Consider the following 21,439-nt stretch of genomic DNA (forward strand, 5'->3'; position numbering starts at 1 on the left):
ATCATAAATGAGGAAGGGAACATGCACTCCGACGAATAAGAATCACGCATGGTCGAACAAAAAGCACGCACTCGGAGGGATATATTTTGAACAACATGCATGACAAGTTAAAACATGTTGGTGACATAAATAGACGTGCAGCTAAAATATTCTCTTTCTCCCAAAGAATATTTTGAGTCTCCAACTAGTAAAATACCACATATGGGGGAGGGGAGACAAAGAGGATTAATGTCAAACTATGTATTCCATTCCAACTCGAGTCGCGAATTGATGGAATGTTCAAAGGTTTGGCATTTGTCAGATGACTCAGTTATGACCATCTCTGGGTTTTCATTTTCATTTTTAATGGGCTTAGGATTCCAGCTTTTATGATCAGAAAGCGATACAGGACTATGGTGTTGTCTTTGAGTGACTTAAAATCCCATCACAATTATGATCAGAAAGCGATACAGGACTATGGTGTTGTCTTTGAGTGACTTAAAATCCCATCACAATCGTAAGTATTTCAACTTTCTTGCTACATTTAAAAAAAAAGATTTGGAATATGAGCTAAAATTTGAATTCCCCTTCCTTACTGTGTATGTTGTAGAAAGAACTCTTTTTCAACTTTCAAGTTCCAACTAGAGCACTTTCCTCTCCTTTCATTAGCGGTGGTATATTCATCTAGACATTGTCTAAAACTCCTTGAAAGCTGCTTCACAGGTATTACTTGTCTTCCTCACCAGTAATTTTTTTTGTAACACTATTGTTAAACGGTCCCTTTTTTTTAGGTGGGGATTTTCGCCTTTATATGGGGGCAATGTTGTACTTCTGCGCGCTTATATATCGGGATATCTCTAGGTCTTTTTCCTTTTTTGAGTGTTTTCATGTTGCTCGTAATTTTGTAAGAGACCCACTTTTTGGCTGCCTGTGCTTTAGATCATGTACTTTTTAGGTTTGGCTCTATCGAGCCCTAGCTTTTCTTGTAAATTTATAACTCGTAATATAATATTAATTTAATTTTTCACATGTTCAGTACATAGTGGTTCCATGGTCTAGTGGTCAGGACATTGGACTCTGAATCCAGTAACCCGAGTTCAAATCTCGGTGGAACTTGACTATTTTTTTACTAATTTTTTTTTGGGTGAAACCTTATTAACATTTTTTCCCAGGATGCCTATTCCTTAACTTCGAAGTTACAGGCTCCACAATCGTAAGATCTATCTCTCCCTCTATTGTTGTTTTTCCAAAACCCTAACCTTCGCCCTGATTTCCACGAATCTTAAAACATGATTTTTGCTGAAACAAGTATTATGAATTTATGATGATTTTGGTCTCTCTCTATTGTTGTTCTTCAAGAACCCTAACCTTCCGCCTGATTTCCATGAATCTTTAAAATATGATTTTGCTGAAACGAGTTTTATGAATTTATGATGCTTTTGGTCCTTTGGTGTTGTTGATGGAGGCGATTTAGTTAGGCGAGTGGTTCCTTTTACCTGCCAGTTAAGTTTTAGGTTTTAGGATTCGCTCTACATGTATCGTATTACGTTAATGGCGTTTGGAATCTTGCGGCCTATTTTAATGACTTGATGGTGTTGATGGGCTTCGAGTTGTTGGAGCAGTCATATACTTGCACTAGACTGCGGATGCTGATGATAATAGCTGTGTAATTGTTTGAGTATTTTGTGTTGGTTGATGATATTGCTATCGATGAGTACAACTAGATTAACATTGCTTCCTTTTCAGATGCAATACAGGCTGTTTTGGAATATGAGGGAGCATGTAGGGTATTATAGTCTCCATCTTTGAACCTAGGATTTTATTTTTTATACGATTTCTTATAGTAATCTTGTAGAAGAGAGACTTTGGGATATTCTGCTTTTTTGATGAGTAGCAATATGTTAACTTCATAGTTCTCAAAGAGTTGTGGGTTGGATCTGTCATCAAGAGTTCAAAATAAAAGTTAACTTGCATTTTGGCTATGTAATTCAGATTCCCATATGCTTTTTTTAGTACAGACTTGGAAGATTGGGAATTGTGACCCTTTGGTTTGAGGAACATTGGGAGAAAACAAAAGAAGAAGCCACAGTAAGTAGGGGAGTGCATGGTCATGACTCATGAATATCATCCAACATGAAGGAAAACAAGGGATAGAATATTAGGATTCTAAAGTCTAGCTAAGATGTTAATCAAGAACACTGTTAACCAACCAAGCAGGGTCTGCAGCCATATCCTTTCCTATAGGTATTAGATGTAAACACAACTTCAGAATTCTTTTGGTAGGAATAATTGTATACTAATACCATACACTATTATAAGGCGGTCACTACTGATTTTGAATCTGTTGAATCTTAGAAGTTTAATCAATCAAAACAGACTGGAATAGGATCAGAAGAGGAATTAGGCCACACCTGATTGTTGATCTTGCTTTTTCAAGTGGCTCCTGGTCAAATATAAGAGCTGTCTGGAGAGTAGCAGGCTTCCAGACATACGGGTAATGGTTGATGCATTTTCGATTATAAAATGGGAGGGAAATTGCCCCCACGGGATTGTTATTCCTTCCTGTTTAATCTCAGTTAGGAAAGGATATGGGCAACCTTTTTAGCTAGGGTGGGTATGTATCGGTCTCTCTGCACCGTTATTAGTAGATAGTAGGGAATTGAGGGATTTAGTGGCTGATTTTGTTGAGAATGCATGAGATGTTGAGGCTTCCCTTCATGTCTTATCATGAAATGACATTTTACGTTAGGTAGTGGAATTTATTTTTCAATATAGGTTTCTTTTAATAGGTGTAGGTTTCTTATAAATAGGTTATGTGATAAAGCTTTCTGTATACAATCTTATAACCCATGATGACACATTTATTGTACTGATATTTCTTCAGTAAAAAACACATTTCCAAGTCTTTTTATCCCGATTTGGTAGATTTTCCATATCTGGTGCTTGGCATTTATATTGCATGGTGAGGCACTCTTTTATCTGTGGTGCATACCATATTTGTACTTTTATTATTATTATTAATTATTAATTATTCCTTTTTTCTTGGTTTTTCAGTGTTAAATATAATGCATTTGTTTTCTCCTTTTCCTATCAATTCTTTAGGGTTTTGCCCAATTTCAGAACAGCAACAGTGACAGAATTCTGTGACAAACAATAGAGAATCTATTGACTTTTTTTCCCACATAGAAAGGAATTGTGAGGATAGGGTGGTTCGATATTCATTAGCTTTGTCTCTGCTTTTTGGACTGAATTCTTCTATGTGAAGCGGAACACACTTCCATATTTGTACTTTTATTATTATTATTATTAATTATTAATTATTCCTTTTTTCTTGGTTTTTCAGTGTTAAATATAATGCATTTGTTTTCTCCTTTCCCTATCAATTCTTTAGGGTTTTGCCCAATTTCAGAACAGCAACAGTGACAAAATTCTGTGGCAAACAATAGAGAATCTATTGACTGTTTTTTTTTTCCACATATAAAGGAATTGTGAGGATAGGGTGGTTCGATATTCTTTAGCTTTGTCTCTGCTTTTTGGACTGAATTCTTCTATGTGAAGCGGAACACACTTCCAAGTCCTTTTATCAGAAGAGCCCTTCGAGGATCACAAAATATCATGTTCTCTTTACTGAGGCGAAGATGAAGTGAACAGAGGGCTGTCATTCTGTCATTTATGGATCTCTTTATACCCATTTGATGGGCTCCCTTTTGATGTTTACATGCTTGTGGAAGATCTTGTTCGTGCTATTTCTTATGTTCTAAGTTATGTTGTTCTGCTCTCAGTTAAAAAATCTTTTACTTAATTTATCCTTGAAATGATATAATATAAAAGAAGCTATTGAAGCATTTTATTATTCTTGAAATAACATATTAAGGATCATGTCCTCTGTGTAACGGAATATAGGGATGGCAAGTAATTGTTATGGAAGAGTGTTATCTTAGCAACCATGATTATTCAAACAATTGATGAAATATGGACAGGCTAAACCATAGGATATGAATTTTTCTCGCATGGCCAATGTTTTTTCAGCAGAGAGTTGGTCATGTAGTATAGCTGATGCAGGAACAGTTCCATGGGTTGGACCGAACCCGTTTAAGAACCCCAATTGTACACCGGGTCCAATCTTGGGTCTTGGGACTAGTAGGATATTAGTAGTTTATTTATTTATTTGGATTTATCTTCTAGTCTTTTGTTTTACTTTAAATAGGCTAGTTAGTAGTAGAGTTCCATTATATTCTAGTTTTAGAGTTAGAATTGGAGTGTTTTGATTTCTTTTATTTATACCATGTAACCACGATAGTCTTCAGATTTGAAGAATGAAATAGTGAAGTGTTTGTGAGTGCCTGCATGGTCAGAGTGATTGTGCAATCTTCTGCTCCCCTTCTTATGTGATTCCCTCTCTCCCCTGCAACTCTGAGCTCCCTCTCGTATTTCCCCTTCTTCCCTAACCGGCCCTCCACCAACAGGGTTCCAACTGGTTGGAGGTACATCCTCATCTCTTTCTTCCTGTGTATTTCTACTTCTTTCATTTTTTTTTTATCGGTACCTACTATTTTGGGGAGGGGGGGTGGTAGGGAAGGTGAGGACTAGGAGGCTCGAACCCGAGACCTCCTGTTTGGATGGTATTGCCACTTGTTTCTTTTTGGTTTGACATGTGTAATCCTTTGCCTTTTGTACTTCCATTGTGGTTTTGAGGGTTATTTATTTATTTATTTTAATTGAAAAAGAACATTGGGAGTTTACACAACATTACAATATGTACATGCAATCCACGTTGCAGCAGATCCCTAAACCCTCACAAATGTATCATGTCTATGGTTGAGTCCTTCAATCCCCAATTTCTATTTCCTTAAGTATTAATACTACCACTAATAATGCTGTCCCAAATGCTAATGTTGTTATGATAAAAAAAAAAAACTCCCCCTCAATTCACTGTCTTTCAGAGCCTCACGATGTGAAGATTTTCTCGTGAGGTTTAAACCAGTGATAAAGCAAAAGTTGGTTCACCCTTGCATCTGCTGTTGGATCTCATGCTAGGAAGCAGCCTCTTGATCTTGGAGTGATCACTTGGAGGTCGTTCGGAGCAGACAAAATTCATGCGTTTACATACTTGATAAAATATTCAGAATTATGTTCTATCTTGCACAGATGCAGTCATTATGACTCCATTTTCATATTTGGAAATATTTTTCTATTATTTTGTTCATGAATTGATGATTAATCACCAGGAGTATCTCCTTGATGTGGTTCCAATTGAGCCGGAGCATTTTAGCTTGTGAGAAAATAGCCCAATTAGGTTTCACTTTTTTGTTTAGTTGGAAGATTTTAGAAAATTTCCCCCAAGGAAGCTGAGACTCTTATTCAGGTTCAGGATGGATTTGCAACTTGGTTTTAGAAACTATGACAAATCAATTGATTTGTTTAGGCAGACCATGTGGTTGGGCCTTTTTTTTTGGGTGTGGATGAGTGTAATTGCAGTTTCCTTGATTCAATCTCACTCCTTTTGGGTTTTAGATTCAATCTCATGTAATTTGTGTTCTTGCATATAGAGATCCTGTAATGAAGAGTTTTCTGAATTCAGCTGGTTGCAAAGTTTGCTTGCATTTGGGATAAATGGGTACCAGGTCTCACTCCATTATTGATATAAAATACCAGCGATGCTATTACTACTTTACTAGAGTGCGTTGTGTGATAGTAGCTTGTGGGTCATATTTGAGTGTCTTTGTGTATTGTACGTAATTGTTTTCTTTGTTCTTGCAAACATGCTATGGTCCAAAAGCTTGAGATCATAGAGATTGCCAAGGAAGAAGATTTTCTCTCTCTCCTGTCTGGTGAATTGTTAATGAATTTTTGGTTTGATCTCACATGGTAAGACTACTTTCTCCTTTGATGTTGTGTGGTGTGTAATGGAAGGTTTGTGGTCCAGTGGGTTTCAAGTTAATTATCTGAATGGGTCGACACTGTCTTTCCTCGCTGAGTCGTTCTCCCCTGGGAATCGCTTGCTCTACATTTGGATTTGAATATCTGCAACGTCATACATTGTTCTCTCCTTGAGTAAACTTCATTTCGGTTGTGGGTAATGGTGTACATGGGCTGGGGCTTCATTGGATGGGGTTGGGACCTGAGATGATGACCACTTATAGGATGTTCTTAGTCCCAATGTCATGGGTAGGAGAAGGTAGCCGGACTTCCACCAAGCAAAAATCACAGTGAGAGAAGGACGTAGGAGCTTGGTTTGTTCAGATGGGGTTGTTAATCGGGCGGGTTCTTCTCAAACCCGCAAGTAATGGGTTTTCATTGAAGCAGATGGGGCAACGGATTAACAACCATTGGTTTAAAACATTGCTCATGTCATCATACTAGACCCTCACTGCACCTCACTGGCTGATGAGGGCACTGGAGAGGATTAAAATCTGCCTTGAACATGTTTAAATCTATGGCTGTAGATAAAAATCTAGACAAGCATTCCATTGTTAGGATGAAGATGTATGTGCTTAAAGGACATATTTGCCGGATACATCTGAAAGGTTCTCTGTGCTCAAACCGCTTATTAGCTCAGCTCGCACCATTTATTACGCAACCCCAGAAATTTGAGCCTAACGGAGGCTTTTGACATGTCTAATTTGATTGCAACCAAATCTCCTTTTCCTTATTCTGTTAAAGGTGGTGGAAAATCTCATGCTGTGGATGCTCAATAGTCCTAAGCTATAGCTTGCACAGGACACATAAACAACCCATATCCAAATCGACTTTAACTTGCAATTTTCTACCTCCAGGGTAGTTTTGCTTGTTCTCTCCACCCTTCTCCCCTAGTTTTTCTGAGTTGAGTAAGCCCTACGGCTTCTCCTAGCAAAGTGCTCAAGTTCTGAGCTGGTTTCATGATCAATTGTGCACTTCATACTCTAAATCAGGGACCCATACCACAAAACTAGCCTTCCTTATTCTGACTGATCATGATATAAACAGCGGAAATTCTTATGGAATCTCAACATGAATCCCAAGTTCAAGATCTTCCTTTGTAAAGATGAAATTGAAACTGAATGGCATTTGTTTCTGTCGTGCAGTTTCTCTAAAAGGATTTGGAACACTAGGGTTACGCATTGAAAGCATACATGGAGCTGCACTTTCGATTTGATTGACTCTCAAATCATCTCTTATTCTTGTACCAAAGAGGAAAAATAAAAACTGAACTCCGAGTATTGGTTCAATCATTGCCTATTTCCTTTGATCTACTTGGATTAATATAATTTTAAACATGAAAAACCAATCTCAAGCATTATTATTGCATAATAGCAAATAATGGTTAGGTGACCTTGATATTTTGGCACATAATCATTCAATGCATAGTAAATCTGTTTCACCCACTTTGAGAATATCAGATTATTTGGCACATCGACTGCTGCTCATCCATTAATCATTCTTGATGAGACTATTGACCCGAACACAGAAAAAGGAGGCAGAATAGGCAACAATTATCATATTCAATAATCAATTTGTTTCAGCCTTTTTAAACTAGGAAGATCTAAGGAACACTAAAGAAGCAGAGGCAAGAGGAATCCAGCGAGGATTCAACAACTCATTGCAATTGGGTCACATTATTCCATGGAAGTTTGTAAAGATTCACAAGAGCTCAGTGACAAGGCGAGCAGCACATCCTTGGCCATTGGAACTTTTATTGATTTGTTAGACCTTCAAAGCTTTCTCAAAGTTCTCAAATTGTTATATTAAAAGGGCAAAAATTTTATTTAAAACAGGACAGATCTGAAATTAGTCTTGCTTAAGGTTAGATGTAGCAAAATACGAGGTCCTTTCACTAATGGCCTTGTGAACAGTTTATCATCTTCATTTATATAATCTTTATTTCATAAAAAATAAGGTTCCACTACCACATGATGACCCACAAAACTCTTGGGTGGTTCATTTGACCCCTCGTCAAGTTTAATAAAGAATTCAAAAATAGGGGCAACGGGAAGACAGAAGATGGCATTTCATTCCCTCAAGTGGGTCTCTGGATAAGTGAGAACCTTTGGTATCATAAACAATTCAAATCTTATTTCATGCTTCATGGGAACATAGTTTAATTGTCAAATTGGTTTATATCATAAGAGTACAGGCTGTTCAAGGAATCTTGGCACACTAGTGATAGATTTCCTTAGATTTTGTTCCTATAAAACATAACCAATGCATTGCAAGTTTGCAACCACCAAACTATTGCTGCATCAATCCCATTAAAAAACAGGATTGAGGACTATAAGTATTCTGTGCAGATCTGTATTGCTATAGTTTATGTCAAGTGGATCTAAGAAGAAACACAATATTCAGATCTGGTAATTATTCCTAAAAGCTGAATAGGCCTAGGGCTACCACATCTATAATGCCTAAAACAGTAAAACCTGTTGAAGACTTGTAACATAAGATAGCATAGTACTGACTTCGCATGGAACAGAAGTTTTCTAGGCATGCCCATTAAGAGAATTTGGGCATATAATGATCAGAAATACTAGAAATATTATTGAGAGGATACATGTTCAAAAGTCATTCAACATCAGTACACATCTTGAAGCCACCATTCAACCACAAACCCGCCACCAGAAACAAAAAGCAGCCCCCCCCACCTATACAAAACCCCAACAATCCAAACAAGAGTAAGTTAAAAGAAAAGCAACAAACAAGTGTTGGCGGTCACCCACTCAAAGATGACAAGCTTAGTAATACATCTCCTGCTCATGCAACCGCAACTCCAGCAAGGCGGGGTCGCCTTTCTGATGTATTGCTCTCAGGCAGCAGATCAAGTGGCACCTTTCTCTTCATTCCTGTTACAGGAGTAGGTGTCACTGGCAATACAAAGTTTCGTAATCTCTGCAACTCTCTTATTCTAAGAGGTTTCTGGATGAAATCCTCAGCTCCAGCATCAAGACACCTGTAGACCACATCAAATATAAGTAAAACTAAATAGTGACTCACATATGTCATAATAATCTGGAGCAATGCCTTATCCCATATGGGTTTATTTTCTCTGTTTCCTATTGCTATTAACTCCCTTCTATTGCTCATCTTCCTTCATTTCTCACTCCCTTGTTTTATTGAGGAAGTTTGCTGACTGATCAAGTAAATACAGTTATAACTTTCAGCTGCCTTGTGAGCAACTCAGCCAAGTCGATTTGGTGTACTAGTAGAGATTCATTAGCTACCAATACAAGCCAAAACTACACAATGCAGGTAATTGTCAATAATTTATGTAGATGATCTCCTAGTCAGAAACCAAAACCCAGCCTTTGCTCCCATTACGATTCCATTTTACGACACAACATATTGTTTCGTACCAGTTCAAATTGGAGTTTTCAAGAGAACACAATTAACCAAGTATATCCCTCATCAGGATTCCATATTACAACAGAGTATATAATTTTATAACAGTTCATATTGAAGTTTTCAACAGCACTGCTGTAGAGAATAATACACATGGACCTCCCACAAAAACAGTAACAGATGCTCTTATCAGCATTGATCACACTCCTAAAGGCAGCTATTGATCACAACCATTCAAATGAAGAACCACATCTACATTGTTTAAACTTTAACCTTACTGCTCAAAAGTCAAGGCTCACTAAAATGATTGAGCTGTCTGATTTGGAGCTAAACCATGATGGTTGAAATTTTAAGTCACTGGTCGAAGAGAAAATGTCAGTTTGTTCCATGACCAATGTAACAAGTATGTAGCAGGCCCCAGCTCTTGCATTTTTTTTTCTCATTTTATTAATATTGATTTATTGTTAGCTAGTTTCCCAACTACTTACCGTTCAATTAGTTATAACCCATATAAACAAGAAACTAAAAGGGATATCTGTCCTTTGGAAGGATTATACCTGCTAATTCTCTCTGGCACGTGCTCGGATGACATTATGACTACTGGCATAGATTTCAGGCAGTTGTTCTCCTGATATTTCAAGCATATAAAGAAAATTTAGGAAAAGATAGACCACTTGAACCTTATCAACAACTGTGCTTTACTGAAGGATAATGCCTGGTGTGCATTTAGGGGGTCAAGCCCCAATATGTGGTCAGAGAGGCTGCTATCCCAGACTAAAGCCATTGCACTTCGATGATTGCAACAATATAGCTGACCTATGAATTTTCATGGCTAAATATGCAGACCAGGGTCTTGCAGTCTGATTGTTGCAAGCATCTTATCAAGCTCATCCTATAAGCTATTAGCACTCCAAGGTGGCACCCATCAACATATATTTCATGCACAAGAACATCAGGGTAGGTGATCATTACCATCTATAATATTTGGACATTATACATCCAATACAATGAGTGTGAGACATATACATATATATAGGGACACCTTAAGGAAGTTATATTTTATTATATATAGAATAATTTTTTTTAATGGAGAGAGAGAGAGAGTCTTCATCACCTTGACAGCCTTGAGGAGGTCATAGCCATTCATCTCAGGCATACAGTAATCAGTAAGAATAATGTCAATCTTCTGGTCCTGCATGAAACAATCACTATTTACAACATTACATGATGGGATTTTCTTTCTTCTGGCTGCTATTAAGATATCAACAGTTGGATTGGCATCCAATGCGGAAAAAATTCATGCTATCACTGGTATCAATTGGATCCAAGTTCAACTACTAGATTCAGCTGCACTCTTCCCAAGTTTTTTGGTCCCCAGCAAAATTTAATAATGAAGCTTTAGCTGATTATGATGGTAATAACTCCGGGTGCATGTGTGTTAGAGAAAGACACTTACATCAACAGTACTTTCAATCTTCTCTTCATTCAACCGGAGAACCTCCATTGCCTTCTTTCCACTTTCAACTATAGTAACTGCAACAAAACCAGGTATTTAAGCTTTATTCTGAAGGCTTCAATCTCTAACAACTATTCAGTTTTGAGCAAACAAGTATGTAAGAAGGTACTATGAAACAAAAATTCAGTGCCCAAGAAATTGAAATCTTACACCTTCAAAGGCAGGAAAACTGATTTTACTAGTCACACAAGCATGAAAATACGCACATATATACTATAAGATAGATATCTAGATGGATAGATGAGAGAGAGAGAGAGAATTTCAAGTTGAGTGCGATCCAGGAGCATATTTGGCCTTCCAGGTTTCAAAGAACCTCCTAATAACTCAGTTTGGTCATATTCCCTGCACAAGGTGACATAGAAGAAGTATTCTTGTTGATGAATAAATGGCAATTCTCGTTGTGCTGGAGTGGTTGAGGAGACCAACCAAAAATTCATCATATAAAGTAACACATTAAAACCACAATCAGTAAACAAAGCTACAATTGAACCAATAAACCTGTAACAGAAAAAAAAACAAAAGATGGTATAGAAATCACACATTTAAAATAAACAATAACAATGCCAACACGCCCCACAAAGGGGAGATGCAATCCAACTGTCACCTATTTGTCTTAGATGATAAGCTCAGGATTAGATACCTCTAGTGCTGGTAGTAAACCGAAAATTTCTAAATACATGGTCCACCATTTCTTCCCACCCACCCATCCTACTTGAAAATCATAATGATAAACATGATCCACCTACAAAACATTAACACCACCATGCAGATCCATTTCAGCAAGTTGACTTGAATAGTAAGGTTTTCTACATAACTATTTGCGTACTTTCACGGGTGACAATAATTTCCTCCTTTCAAATCTCATCAAGGTGTAAAACATTATTCTCCTTCCCTATCTGAGCAGTTGATCCCCCTCTTTGCATTAATTCAGCTGGGATTGGCTTTCCAGCTCTTTAACACACCATCTAGGAGGCTGCTCACCTACCTTGAAGTTGACCCTATGTAATCCCAACCATGTGATTTTTCTTCCTATCTTTTCCTTAGAAGTCATCACTAGGAGTTATACCTTCCTTCGTTTCATCTTGATCAATCCTTTCTTCTATCACTGCCTCAAAGCACAGTGAGCAAAACATGTACATGATCAAATCCTCAACATACAGATCCTCATTGGTTTGGGTGATACTGGTGGCTTTGATGTAGTTTTCTGCCTCTGCCATGTTATCCACCAAAAGTCTCAGATTCTTACAACGCTGTCCTTCCAAACAGGAAGCTTCTTGTCCTTGGTCTGGCTAGATATACTCACACAGTGTGATATAGCCCGTACAGGAATATTTTGTGTTATCAATGTAGCATTGTATAACACTGACTCTTTGTTGATCAAACATATACCAACAATAGCTGGACTACCACTTCCTCAGTATAATTTGAAATATTTCATCTTCTGTTGCATACTCTACTAAACAGATTTGACAGTATAGGCATGCCATAGAGTAACACTACATCAATGGTAGAGCAATATTTCCATATTATCTTATTCTTCATTTTCTGCCCTTTTCTTCCCTCATACACGAAACTGAAAAAATATAATATGGTATGAGCTAACTCTTATAAAGTTTTCAACTGATGAAGATAGCAATATACATTTGATTGTGTCCTTGTGAAGTAGTCCACATGCTTATAATACTTATTAAAGTAGGAGAATAATTTCGTAAAAAACATCATTAAAATACATCACCTGTGCTACATTTTAGGGTTCATTGATCTACATTCTAGTCCATTTGTGATATTGCTAGCACTATCAATGCAACTTAGCTTTGATGTCATTATGAGTAATTAAACAACAAAACTAATCCTTCAGATATTTATGAGGTCCAAAACTAAAAGTCAAGGTTTAACAACTACACAACAAAATTATGAAAGGAATCCCTTTGAAGCTGGAAAATTAGAAGGCAACTCCAAAATCAATAAAAAGTAACAGAAACCACAGATAGTCTGGGGTAAATGGTGGCCCAAAATAGAAGTGTCAAAAGAAAACTGTAAACTTTAATAAACCCATCTCCAAAAATAGAACAAAGAATGAAGTTCATGCCAAACGTAAAAGAAAACAAAAACTTCAGAAATTCAAATATTTTTATTAAGCCATTTGAAAAAGGTAGATAACACAAAGCCTAACAGACCACCATGAAATCTAAATCTCAGCTTAAAAGAAATAAACTCCCGGAGAAACAGAGGACATTTAAACAAAACATTAATTGTAGAACTCATAAAACTAAATGGAAAGCAAAGATTTAATTAGAACCGGAAAATCACAAGTTTGAAACAGGGAAGAGCAAAACGCGAAGTCCTGAATAGACCAGGTGCATAAACTAACAAAATAACACAATACAATACGCAAATACCATAACTCTGCAAGAGCTGACACAAGGAACAACAGCAACAAAATCAAGTACTTGCAAAAACCCAGATGCGGATACTGAAAACACTGCCTTCATAAATTGATCAATTTATTCAAAGGGAAACAGCAAAACTCAAAAATGCCAACTCTGCAATAGCTGAAACAAGGAAGAACAGCAATAAAATTTGGATTCGCAAACACCCAGATGTAGGTACTAAAAATTGAAACAACATATATTCATCTTGTCGTTCAATGAAACAAAAAAAATAAAAACACAAAAATGCCATAACTCCGTATGATTCAAAACAATAAAGAACAGCAACGAAATTAAGAACCAAAAAAAGACCCAAATGCCAATAATAAAAATTGCAAAAAATGCCTTTACAGATTCATCTTAGGCTCCAAAAAGACATCAAACCATGAACAGATATTGAATGGAAAGAAGAGATGAAAGACTGACCCTTGAACTTTGCAGCCTTAAGGAGCTTCTCGACGACTTTACGGTCCACAAGGCAGTCATCAACGGCCAATACATGAATGAGAGCACCAGAAGACGAAGAAGCAGAGAACTCTACGTCGGACTCAGCCATGGCACACCGTGGTGGTCGCTGGTCGGCCAGAGAGAAAAGCTATTAACAAAGAAGGGTTTTGTCCTGAGAGCAGTGGACAGTGGAAGAAGCCAAAGACGGAAATTAGAAAATGTCCGACGTTTAACGCGAGAGTAGTGTGAAAGGATTGGGAAAGAAGAGAGAAATAGATAAAAGCATTCGAGGGTTAACGGAGCAGAAGGGGGTCCCCTCCTGTCCACTGTGATCGGAGAGGAAAGACCGAATCTAGATTTCGTTGTCGGGAATCTCTCCATGGATTTTGACTCTCTCTCTTTTCTCTCACTTTCTGATCGCGACTTTTTCACTCCTTTTCACCTTTTTCTTCCATTTCCTCTTTTTCTCACGACTTTATTTTTCGTCTTCGTAAAAAACTGGAAAATGGAGGAATCAGGGAAGTTGCTGGCTTGTTGCCAATTGCCACGGGCCATGGGCCACGTGGAAGACTGTCCTTAAGTATTTGGCTGTGAGTTATTGGGTGTTTGCCTGTTTGGTTCTGAGGGGTGGGCCCAGGTCAGTCTTCAATTTTATTGTTGGGCTTTGACCAGGCCCATAACTTTGGGCCCTGACAAAATATCCTGGCTATGAGACAGGCTGGGACCGGCAGGTGAAAGTTGTGTTTGACTATTAGAATTTAGGATGGACTAGTGGGCCTTTGTATTGTTTATTGGGTTTTTAGAATCTTGGAGCCAAGCCCACTTGGCCTCAATGTCAGAAGCCCTGAGGCAAGCTTGGGCCCAGATATTTAAAGTTGTGATATGATCATGGTTTTAAATATTGGTATCGAGATTGGCTGATATTGATATCGATACTGATACGGATCGTTTGTATTGAATAACGAAAGATTTTGCTCTCATTTTTTATTAAATTGATTTTTGGTGAGCTATCAAGATAACTTTTGTTGATTAACTGTGAGTAGAAGACTTCCTTGAACATAACTATGAAAATGAGACTTCTCATGGTCCATTTAGGCAAGCTAGTGTGCTTAAAATGGATGGGAAGCACCTTCCTTGGATTAGCAATGTATCAAAATTTGGGTCTCATCCAGGGTTTCAAAAAATCGGAATTGGATCGGGCTTGACCGATCCCAATTCCGGCTGATTTGGAGCATCAGATTCAAGCGGAATTTATAGGGTTCCAAATAATTTCCGACCAATTCCAGCTGAATTGAAATTGGCTAAGTCCAATATGGATCCCAAAGGTTTATTAACTATGAGTTATTAGAGAGTCAAAGAATTAGTAGATTTGTTCCGCCAAAATAGGAATGAACTGGGATTTTGAACTTATAATCTGATGAACAAGATGATTCCATGTCTATAAGTTAGTGATAAAATGAATTTTTTGAAAATTAGTACTTACATGACTATAAAGAATCGTTCTTTGGTAGGAAAAGAATAGTTCTTTTTACCTTCCTATAGATCGTCTTGAGGTATTCTTCTTCTTCTCCATCTTTATAAAATCCTACTAGCTTTCACATACCTCCCCTAAGGTATCATGTAATTATAAAAACACTAGTCAGTTTTTGGTAAATTGTGCGTGTTCTCTACTTCTCGAAAAAGTTAACACATGCTCCATTCTAACGTTAAAATCAATGGATAAAGTGATAAAAATGTCCTTGCAAGAAAAAAAGAGAAAAAACCTACAATTCATCTTCCCCAACCGGTAGAGGACACGGTGCATTTACTCTGAATGCCAGATAAACCTCCCATGAGAAGGGTTGAAACAGGGACATCAGATTGCTTTAAGGATTGTTTTTCAAACTTCAAACTGTACACAAAGCTAAAATCATTTCCTCCTCCTAGTACTCTCTGTAACTTATGATTCATGCTGATCAACCAATCAAGCAATACCTGCATAAAAAGCTGATCTATGAGAGCGAGAGAGAGCTTCATTGGCTGATCTCGAATGACGGTGAATCGCGTGATACAGGCCTGAGAAGGTCTAAGACTCATGTGTAGTCCCTAAGCACTGGAGTGTGGAGACTGGATTTGCAGTTTCCTCACGAAAATCTAAGAAGAATTGAATTGAAGGAAACATCCCAAAGGCCCTGGAAGAGGGAAATGTATAGTGGATTTCAAATTTCAAAAGCAGTTTTTTTTTTTTGTTGGATCTGTTTTTAATTTTTGTTTTTCCAGTCCTTGCAGTTTTCGAAGTTCGAATTGAAAAGAAAAGAAGAGCAGCCACCATAATTGAACTGCAGCAGGTTCTCTTTTTTCCTACCGTTTGAAGCTGTTCTTGATGGATGGGACTTTTTTCCTACCGTTACACTCCAAGAACCAACAGACCCAAGTCCCAACCACAGTTGAGCTAACCGTTAGTTCGAATGGGGAAAAAGGACAATCATGACTGCCAGTCTAGCTCACAGGTGCACTTGTGCCGAGATGGAAGATTGAAGAAGGGGTCTCTCTGTTTATATATAACAGAGCGCCCCCCTCCCCATTTACATTTGTTCTGTGTTCCTTCTTTGGAGATTCAAATGCAAAATTCAAATTCAAAAATTTTTAAGTTTCAAATGGGTAGACCACAGATGCAACCTTCCTTCTTCAAAGTCCTCGTTGGTGATTTTTCTAAGCGACTGGTAAGGTTAAATTCTTCCTCCTAATTAGTACTTCCATCTCATCTTCCTCATTCTGGTAAGGTTAAATTCTTCTTCACTTGCAGAGTATGCCTAGATCCTTCAATTTTTACTGTTTAATCTCATTAGTCTCGTTAACGAGAGAGAGTAGAAGCAAATCTAGAAAGATTTCTTTCTGCTTTTTCTGATTTCATTTAATTTGTTTACTTGTTGAGGTACAACCGAGCTAAGGAGTTGGTCTCTGTTTTGGGTTCTAATCGGAGTTGCTTTTACCTTTTTTCTCAGCTGATACCTCCAGAATTTATCAAGCATTTCAATAGGAATTTGCCAGGAATATTCATCCTTCGAAGTCCGAATGGAAAATTGTGGCCAGTGAGGGTGAAAAAGTTCAAGGATAATTGGTTTTTCCGAAGGGGTTGGCGGCAATTTGTGAGGTATCACCGTTTGAAACCTGCAGAATTCTTAATTTTCAGGTACAATGGCGATTCCAAGTTTAGGGTCACTATATTTTCTAAAAATGCTTGCGAAAAGGAATTACCGTCATCAGCTAAGAGGAGGAGGAGGAAGAACATTGACCATGAAAATGGAAATAATCATTCCCATACAAAGAAAGAACACATTTCCTTTTCTGATGGTGAAGATGAACCCATATCAGAATCAAAGAAGAAAATACTCATTTCCGAAATAGTGAAAGAAAAATCCATTTCTCACATATTGAAGGAAGTACGTGGGAAGAAGAGTCTCAAATCCTCAAAGAAAGGGGTTGCTTATGGTAAAATGACTAGTGAGTTCTTGGAGAACCCATATTTCCTTTTTTTTTTTTTTTTTTTTCCCTTTCTCTAAGGCTAAAGTTCGTTTAAAGCGTTTTTTTATATATAGGTAAATCCAGTGTATCAAAGAAGACAACGAAGAAGAGGAGGATTCCAGCTAACAAGATTGAAAGGAACGGGAATCTTGAAGCAGTGCGCTTATTCAAAACAGAGCATCCACATTTCACCCAGATAATGAGAATGCACTCAAGATATCAGATTGTGAGTTTTCCCCGTTGATCTTGATCCATGAGGTTCTTTCGATTTGCTGATTTCAAGGAAAAAAAACTGTAAATCACCCAGTAAAAATGAAGTTAATAATAATAATTTGTGATTTGCTCTGTACCTTCATCTCCTCATATGATCGATCGTTTATTAATTTTGGATGGCGCAGACAGTTCCAAGGGCTTTTGCAGTAAAGAACAAGTTCATAGATAAGGAGATGGTAGGAATCCAGGACCCGCAGGGAAGGTTGTGGACATTGAAGATTGCTCATAAGATTGACGGACGTACCCATCTGTGTACCGGATTGCTAGATTTTTGGAATGGAAACAACCTTGTGGAAGGTGATGCTGGTGTGTTTGAGTTGATTGATGTTGGAGAAACGAACAATGCAACAATGCGTGTCCATATCTTTCGAGGTGTTGAACCCATTAGCCATGGTTCGTTTACTCTTTAATGCTGCTATTTTAAAAGTAACGAAGAATGCGAATGCAGCAATGCGTGTTCAAATCAAGATTTTTCTGGGTACCCTGGAGCACCTGATATTCCTATTGTAGTATGGTGTCCAAGTGATTTCAAGTATGTTTTGCACGACATGTACAAAAGAAGGGTGTCTGCATTTTCATTCCAATTTTGTTGAACTCACTTCTCAAATCCACAATGTATTGTCTGGTGCCCCCCAAGTACAAAGAAGGAATCCTCTTTGGCCCTAAGATACACATGAGTGGTTTATTTCTCCCCCGCCCCCGCCCCCGCCCCCTTTATTTTTATCTGGAGTCACATGCACGAGTTATCTTGATGGGAAAGCTTTTTTGCATTAGCATATGCTTCAAACATTGCATTTATGAAAATCTAATGCTAGTTGCAAAATTGTTGCATACACCATATGCATTGCAGTGGAAAAACTTGATTCTGTGACCCCAAGGGGGTAGCTGAGTTGGCAAGGACCATGCCTCACGATTAAGAGGCCATGATTTCAACTCTCAATGGGGCACCTATCAAAAAAAAAAAAAAAAAAAAGATTCTTACTGGGTTCAAACTTCTTGCCCAGGTTGATCTCCACCAAGAAACCTTCTTTTATTTTAGGTAAAACGCTTTTGAGTATAAGTCTGAAAATTAATTTACTTGAGTATTCTGATTTTGGTTTTGATGTTTTAGTAATTAATTATATGTATACTGTTTTGTATGTTTTGAATGTAGAGTTCTATTCGGGTGGACATAGATGGGCCTAGCCTCCTAGCTCTATAACCATGACAACAACATATACCCTACAATAGTTGAAAATGCAAATAAATCAAGCTGAAGAACATATAAGATCCATATAGAAGATTTACTAGTGAAAGTTTTAGCCCCTCCTAGATAAATCTCTAAAGCAGAAGTAGACAAAATCTAGAGAGAATTAATTGATCAGATAGGAATTAGAAGAGACGCTTACTTTGACAAAGATCTGATTGGAATAGTATGATAATAATTTTATGTTTTATAGGCTAGATCAATTTAAGCATAATAGAGAAATAAGAGAGTCAAAAGCCTCTTACCTGAATGTTGGATCCTTTCTTCCGTAGCAATGACATTCCCCTTGTTGGGCATGCATCACAACATGTCCAACAAGGAAAAAGAAAGGGAAAGGGTTCGTTGATGTTGGTCCTTTATAAGTAAGGACATTTTGGTCACATTAATTTTTTTTATTAACACCGTTAATAGACTGGGGCTAAGTGAAACAACTTTGAAAAGCAGGAGATGTTTGAGTAATTATCAGAATCGTATGGGGCTAAGTGAAACCAAATTTGAAAAGTAAGAGATGTTTGAGTAATTATCAGAATCGTATGAGAGGTTTGCTGAATTGTCAGAAAGGTCAGGAGAGGTCAGAGTTTACCCTAAATATTTTATTGAAAAAGAATTTCTCATGGACATTTATGTAATTAAAATAAGAAAAAAGAACACTAACTAGTTGCGGGCTCCTATGCCTTGACATAAAACCCTTGAAATAAAAAAATCCCATATATGTTGATGCCTCTACACACGTCCTCATTGGCCAGCTCTAGTGCAGGCACTACACGATCAAATAGTTATCCCTTGCTCATTAAAATATCACACTTTCATCCTTAATAAAGGCCTTAACCATGTGAAAATTACCCTCTCAGGTTTTCTGTTCGGTACAATTTTTTAGTACCTCTAATAAAAGGGGTGGACCCCACAAGAATAGTATGTTCGGGCAGGGGGGTAAGGTTATCATTTCTCCCCCTATGAGAGGAACCGGGCAGGACCTGAGAGGATAGATAATGGAGCTTCACGGTGTTAAGTTTATCATTGCAGATTCTCAAGTGTTCGGTGTTTCTTCTTCATCTTCTCTCAGAATTCAGGTCAGAGATCTCCACCGCTCAAGCTCAACGTAGACTGGCAGAGATCGAGGCTCGCCGCTCGCGCAGGAGAGAGTGAGAGAGCGATAAATCCAGAGGGAGAAGGAAGGAGGAACAACAAGCAAGAGAGAGAGGAATCTTTCGCACGCGGGAAGGCGAAAGGGTTTCTCTCAATCAGGTATTCTTTCTGACCTAGTGACCTGATCATGGACAAATGATTCAAGCCCACATGGTTAACGGCTAACGAGCCATGGAACCAAACACGCCTTAATATGTGGGGGCCCAATATCAAGAATAGTTTAGGACCAAGACTGGACGGTTCTGAAATGAAACACTAAAGAACCGGTTTGTCATTTTCGAGGCCAGAAGGTTTTTTTAATTTTTGTTCTTGGGGCTTGGGGGTAATAGAGGCCAGAAGGTTCAATCAAAAGCGAATGCAATTTCTCATTAATAATCTCTGTTGATTGCTGAGCGAGTGAGCGACCTCCGTAACTACTAGGGCTTGGCAATTTCGTCGATTTAGGTTAGTTTCTTGACCTTTCCCCCTACAATAGTCACTGTAATTGTTGTCTTTATCCCATTTTTCTTTGATTCATCAATGTACATGTAAATTTATATTGAGTTGGTTTTGGATTTACAGTTTAATTTCATATTTCTTATGTTCGTCAGTGGTTCATCTACTCTGTGTGTGTGTGTGTATGTTAACATTAATTCTGTATGTACAGAGTATGAACAACAGATGAATTCGAGTTTCTGCAACTCCGGATTGTATTGACTTGTCTATAAGTTGGTCTATATTGAGTAGGTTTCATCACTGTACCGGATTCAGAGAACCGACCAGGGGGAAATGATTTAGAAATTCTTAACCTTGTATCTAGTTCAAGAAATATGATTTGAAAACAATAGGGAAACTTTAGTTTTGTATGGGAAACGTTTTGGCTATTTTTGTTGCTATTTCTGACGGTTATGGATTGTTGCTTCTAGTTGTAGTTTATATTATTGTTTTCTTCAGCGATAATCTCGCTGGCAGTGAATTTTGCTTTCTAGATTCTTGATTTTTTTGTCTTTTTATACAACCTGCCTTTGTTATCTTCATTGTCAGATCTTTTTCCCTTCCTTATTGGACATCAAAGCTAATAGGATGATCTTCATTTAAGTAAATTACACAAACTAATAAGAACATCTATGTTTTATTATATTTTAACCTCACATCTCGGGTGGAGATCTTCCACTTACCTCTTTTCTTTGGCCAAATCTCTGCGCAAATAGAAATGGTAGGAACTACCACAAATCCACAATGTGAGGATTGTAAGTTGGGTCTACAAAGTTTACATGTATCCTAGCATTTTGTGCCGACCAAATATGATCCTTGGATTCCAGTAGATGGAATCATATAGCATCATTTATTCTTTCCAAACACAATTTTCGAGTTCTCAGAACTGAGTTAGAATCTCTGATTCTAGAATTGGGCCACAGTCAAGAATTTGCAGAATTAAAATCCAAACCGAACATGGTCTAAGATCAAAAGCTGAAAATCAGGGTGTATGTTGCTGTCTCAGAAGAATTTCTGTGGGAGTGTTAAGAAAAATAATAGAAAAAGAGAATCTAAAAACTTATAACAACCAATGTTATACCACAAATCAAACAAAATAATTTCAACTAATTAAAT

General features: G+C 37.6%; 2 protein-coding genes, 1 long non-coding RNA gene and 1 other non-coding gene across 4 annotated transcripts; 3 read left to right on the forward strand and 1 right to left on the reverse strand.

Annotated features, from left to right (window-relative positions):
• The first annotated feature begins 1,023 nt into the window (after nucleotides 1–1,023).
• TRNAQ-CUG lies at nucleotides 1,024–1,095 on the forward strand. The gene has a single exon. It is a non-coding gene; the product is annotated as a tRNA-Gln (tRNA).
• Nucleotides 1,096–2,157: 1,062 nt separating this feature from the next.
• LOC122645475 lies at nucleotides 2,158–5,072 on the forward strand. Its single transcript, XR_006330458.1, has 2 exons — nucleotides 2,158–2,223; nucleotides 4,923–5,072. It is a non-coding gene; the product is annotated as an uncharacterized LOC122645475 (long non-coding RNA).
• Nucleotides 5,073–8,467: 3,395 nt separating this feature from the next.
• On the reverse strand, nucleotides 8,468–14,068 carry LOC122645466 (two-component response regulator ORR3-like). The gene is made up of 5 exons (XM_043838778.1): nucleotides 13,660–14,068; nucleotides 10,745–10,821; nucleotides 10,403–10,480; nucleotides 9,846–9,916; nucleotides 8,468–8,899 (listed from the first exon to the last, which is right to left on the reverse strand). The coding sequence occupies exons 1-5, from the start codon at nucleotides 13,787–13,789 to the stop codon at nucleotides 8,704–8,706; spliced, it is 552 nt and encodes a 183-aa protein (XP_043694713.1). The 5' UTR covers nucleotides 13,790–14,068; the 3' UTR covers nucleotides 8,468–8,703.
• Nucleotides 14,069–16,316: 2,248 nt separating this feature from the next.
• Nucleotides 16,317–17,222, forward strand: LOC122644984 (putative B3 domain-containing protein Os03g0621600). The gene is made up of 2 exons (XM_043838341.1): nucleotides 16,317–16,382; nucleotides 16,665–17,222. The coding sequence occupies exons 1-2, from the start codon at nucleotides 16,317–16,319 to the stop codon at nucleotides 17,220–17,222; spliced, it is 624 nt and encodes a 207-aa protein (XP_043694276.1).
• The last annotated feature ends 4,217 nt before the right edge of the window (nucleotides 17,223–21,439 follow it).

This window comes from Telopea speciosissima, chromosome 1, assembly GCF_018873765.1.
Source record: "Telopea speciosissima isolate NSW1024214 ecotype Mountain lineage chromosome 1, Tspe_v1, whole genome shotgun sequence".
Taxonomy (NCBI): domain Eukaryota; kingdom Viridiplantae; phylum Streptophyta; class Magnoliopsida; order Proteales; family Proteaceae; genus Telopea; species Telopea speciosissima.

Coding starts and splice junctions, on each gene's coding strand:
- LOC122644984 (XM_043838341.1), top strand. CDS start 16,317: ATGGGTAGACCACAGATGCAACCTTCCTTCTTCAAAGTCCTCGTTGGT. Junction 16,383..16,664: donor GTGATTTTTCTAAGCGACTG/GTAAGGTTAAAT, acceptor CTTTTTTCTCAG/CTGATACCTCCAGAATTTAT.
- LOC122645466 (XM_043838778.1), bottom strand. CDS start 13,789: ATGGCTGAGTCCGACGTAGAGTTCTCTGCTTCTTCGTCTTCTGGTGCT. Junction 10,481..10,744: donor AGATTGAAAGTACTGTTGAT/GTAAGTGTCTTT, acceptor TGTTTCATGCAG/GACCAGAAGATTGACATTAT. Junction 8,900..9,845: donor GTGCCAGAGAGAATTAGCAG/GTATAATCCTTC, acceptor TGTGGTCTACAG/GTGTCTTGATGCTGGAGCTG.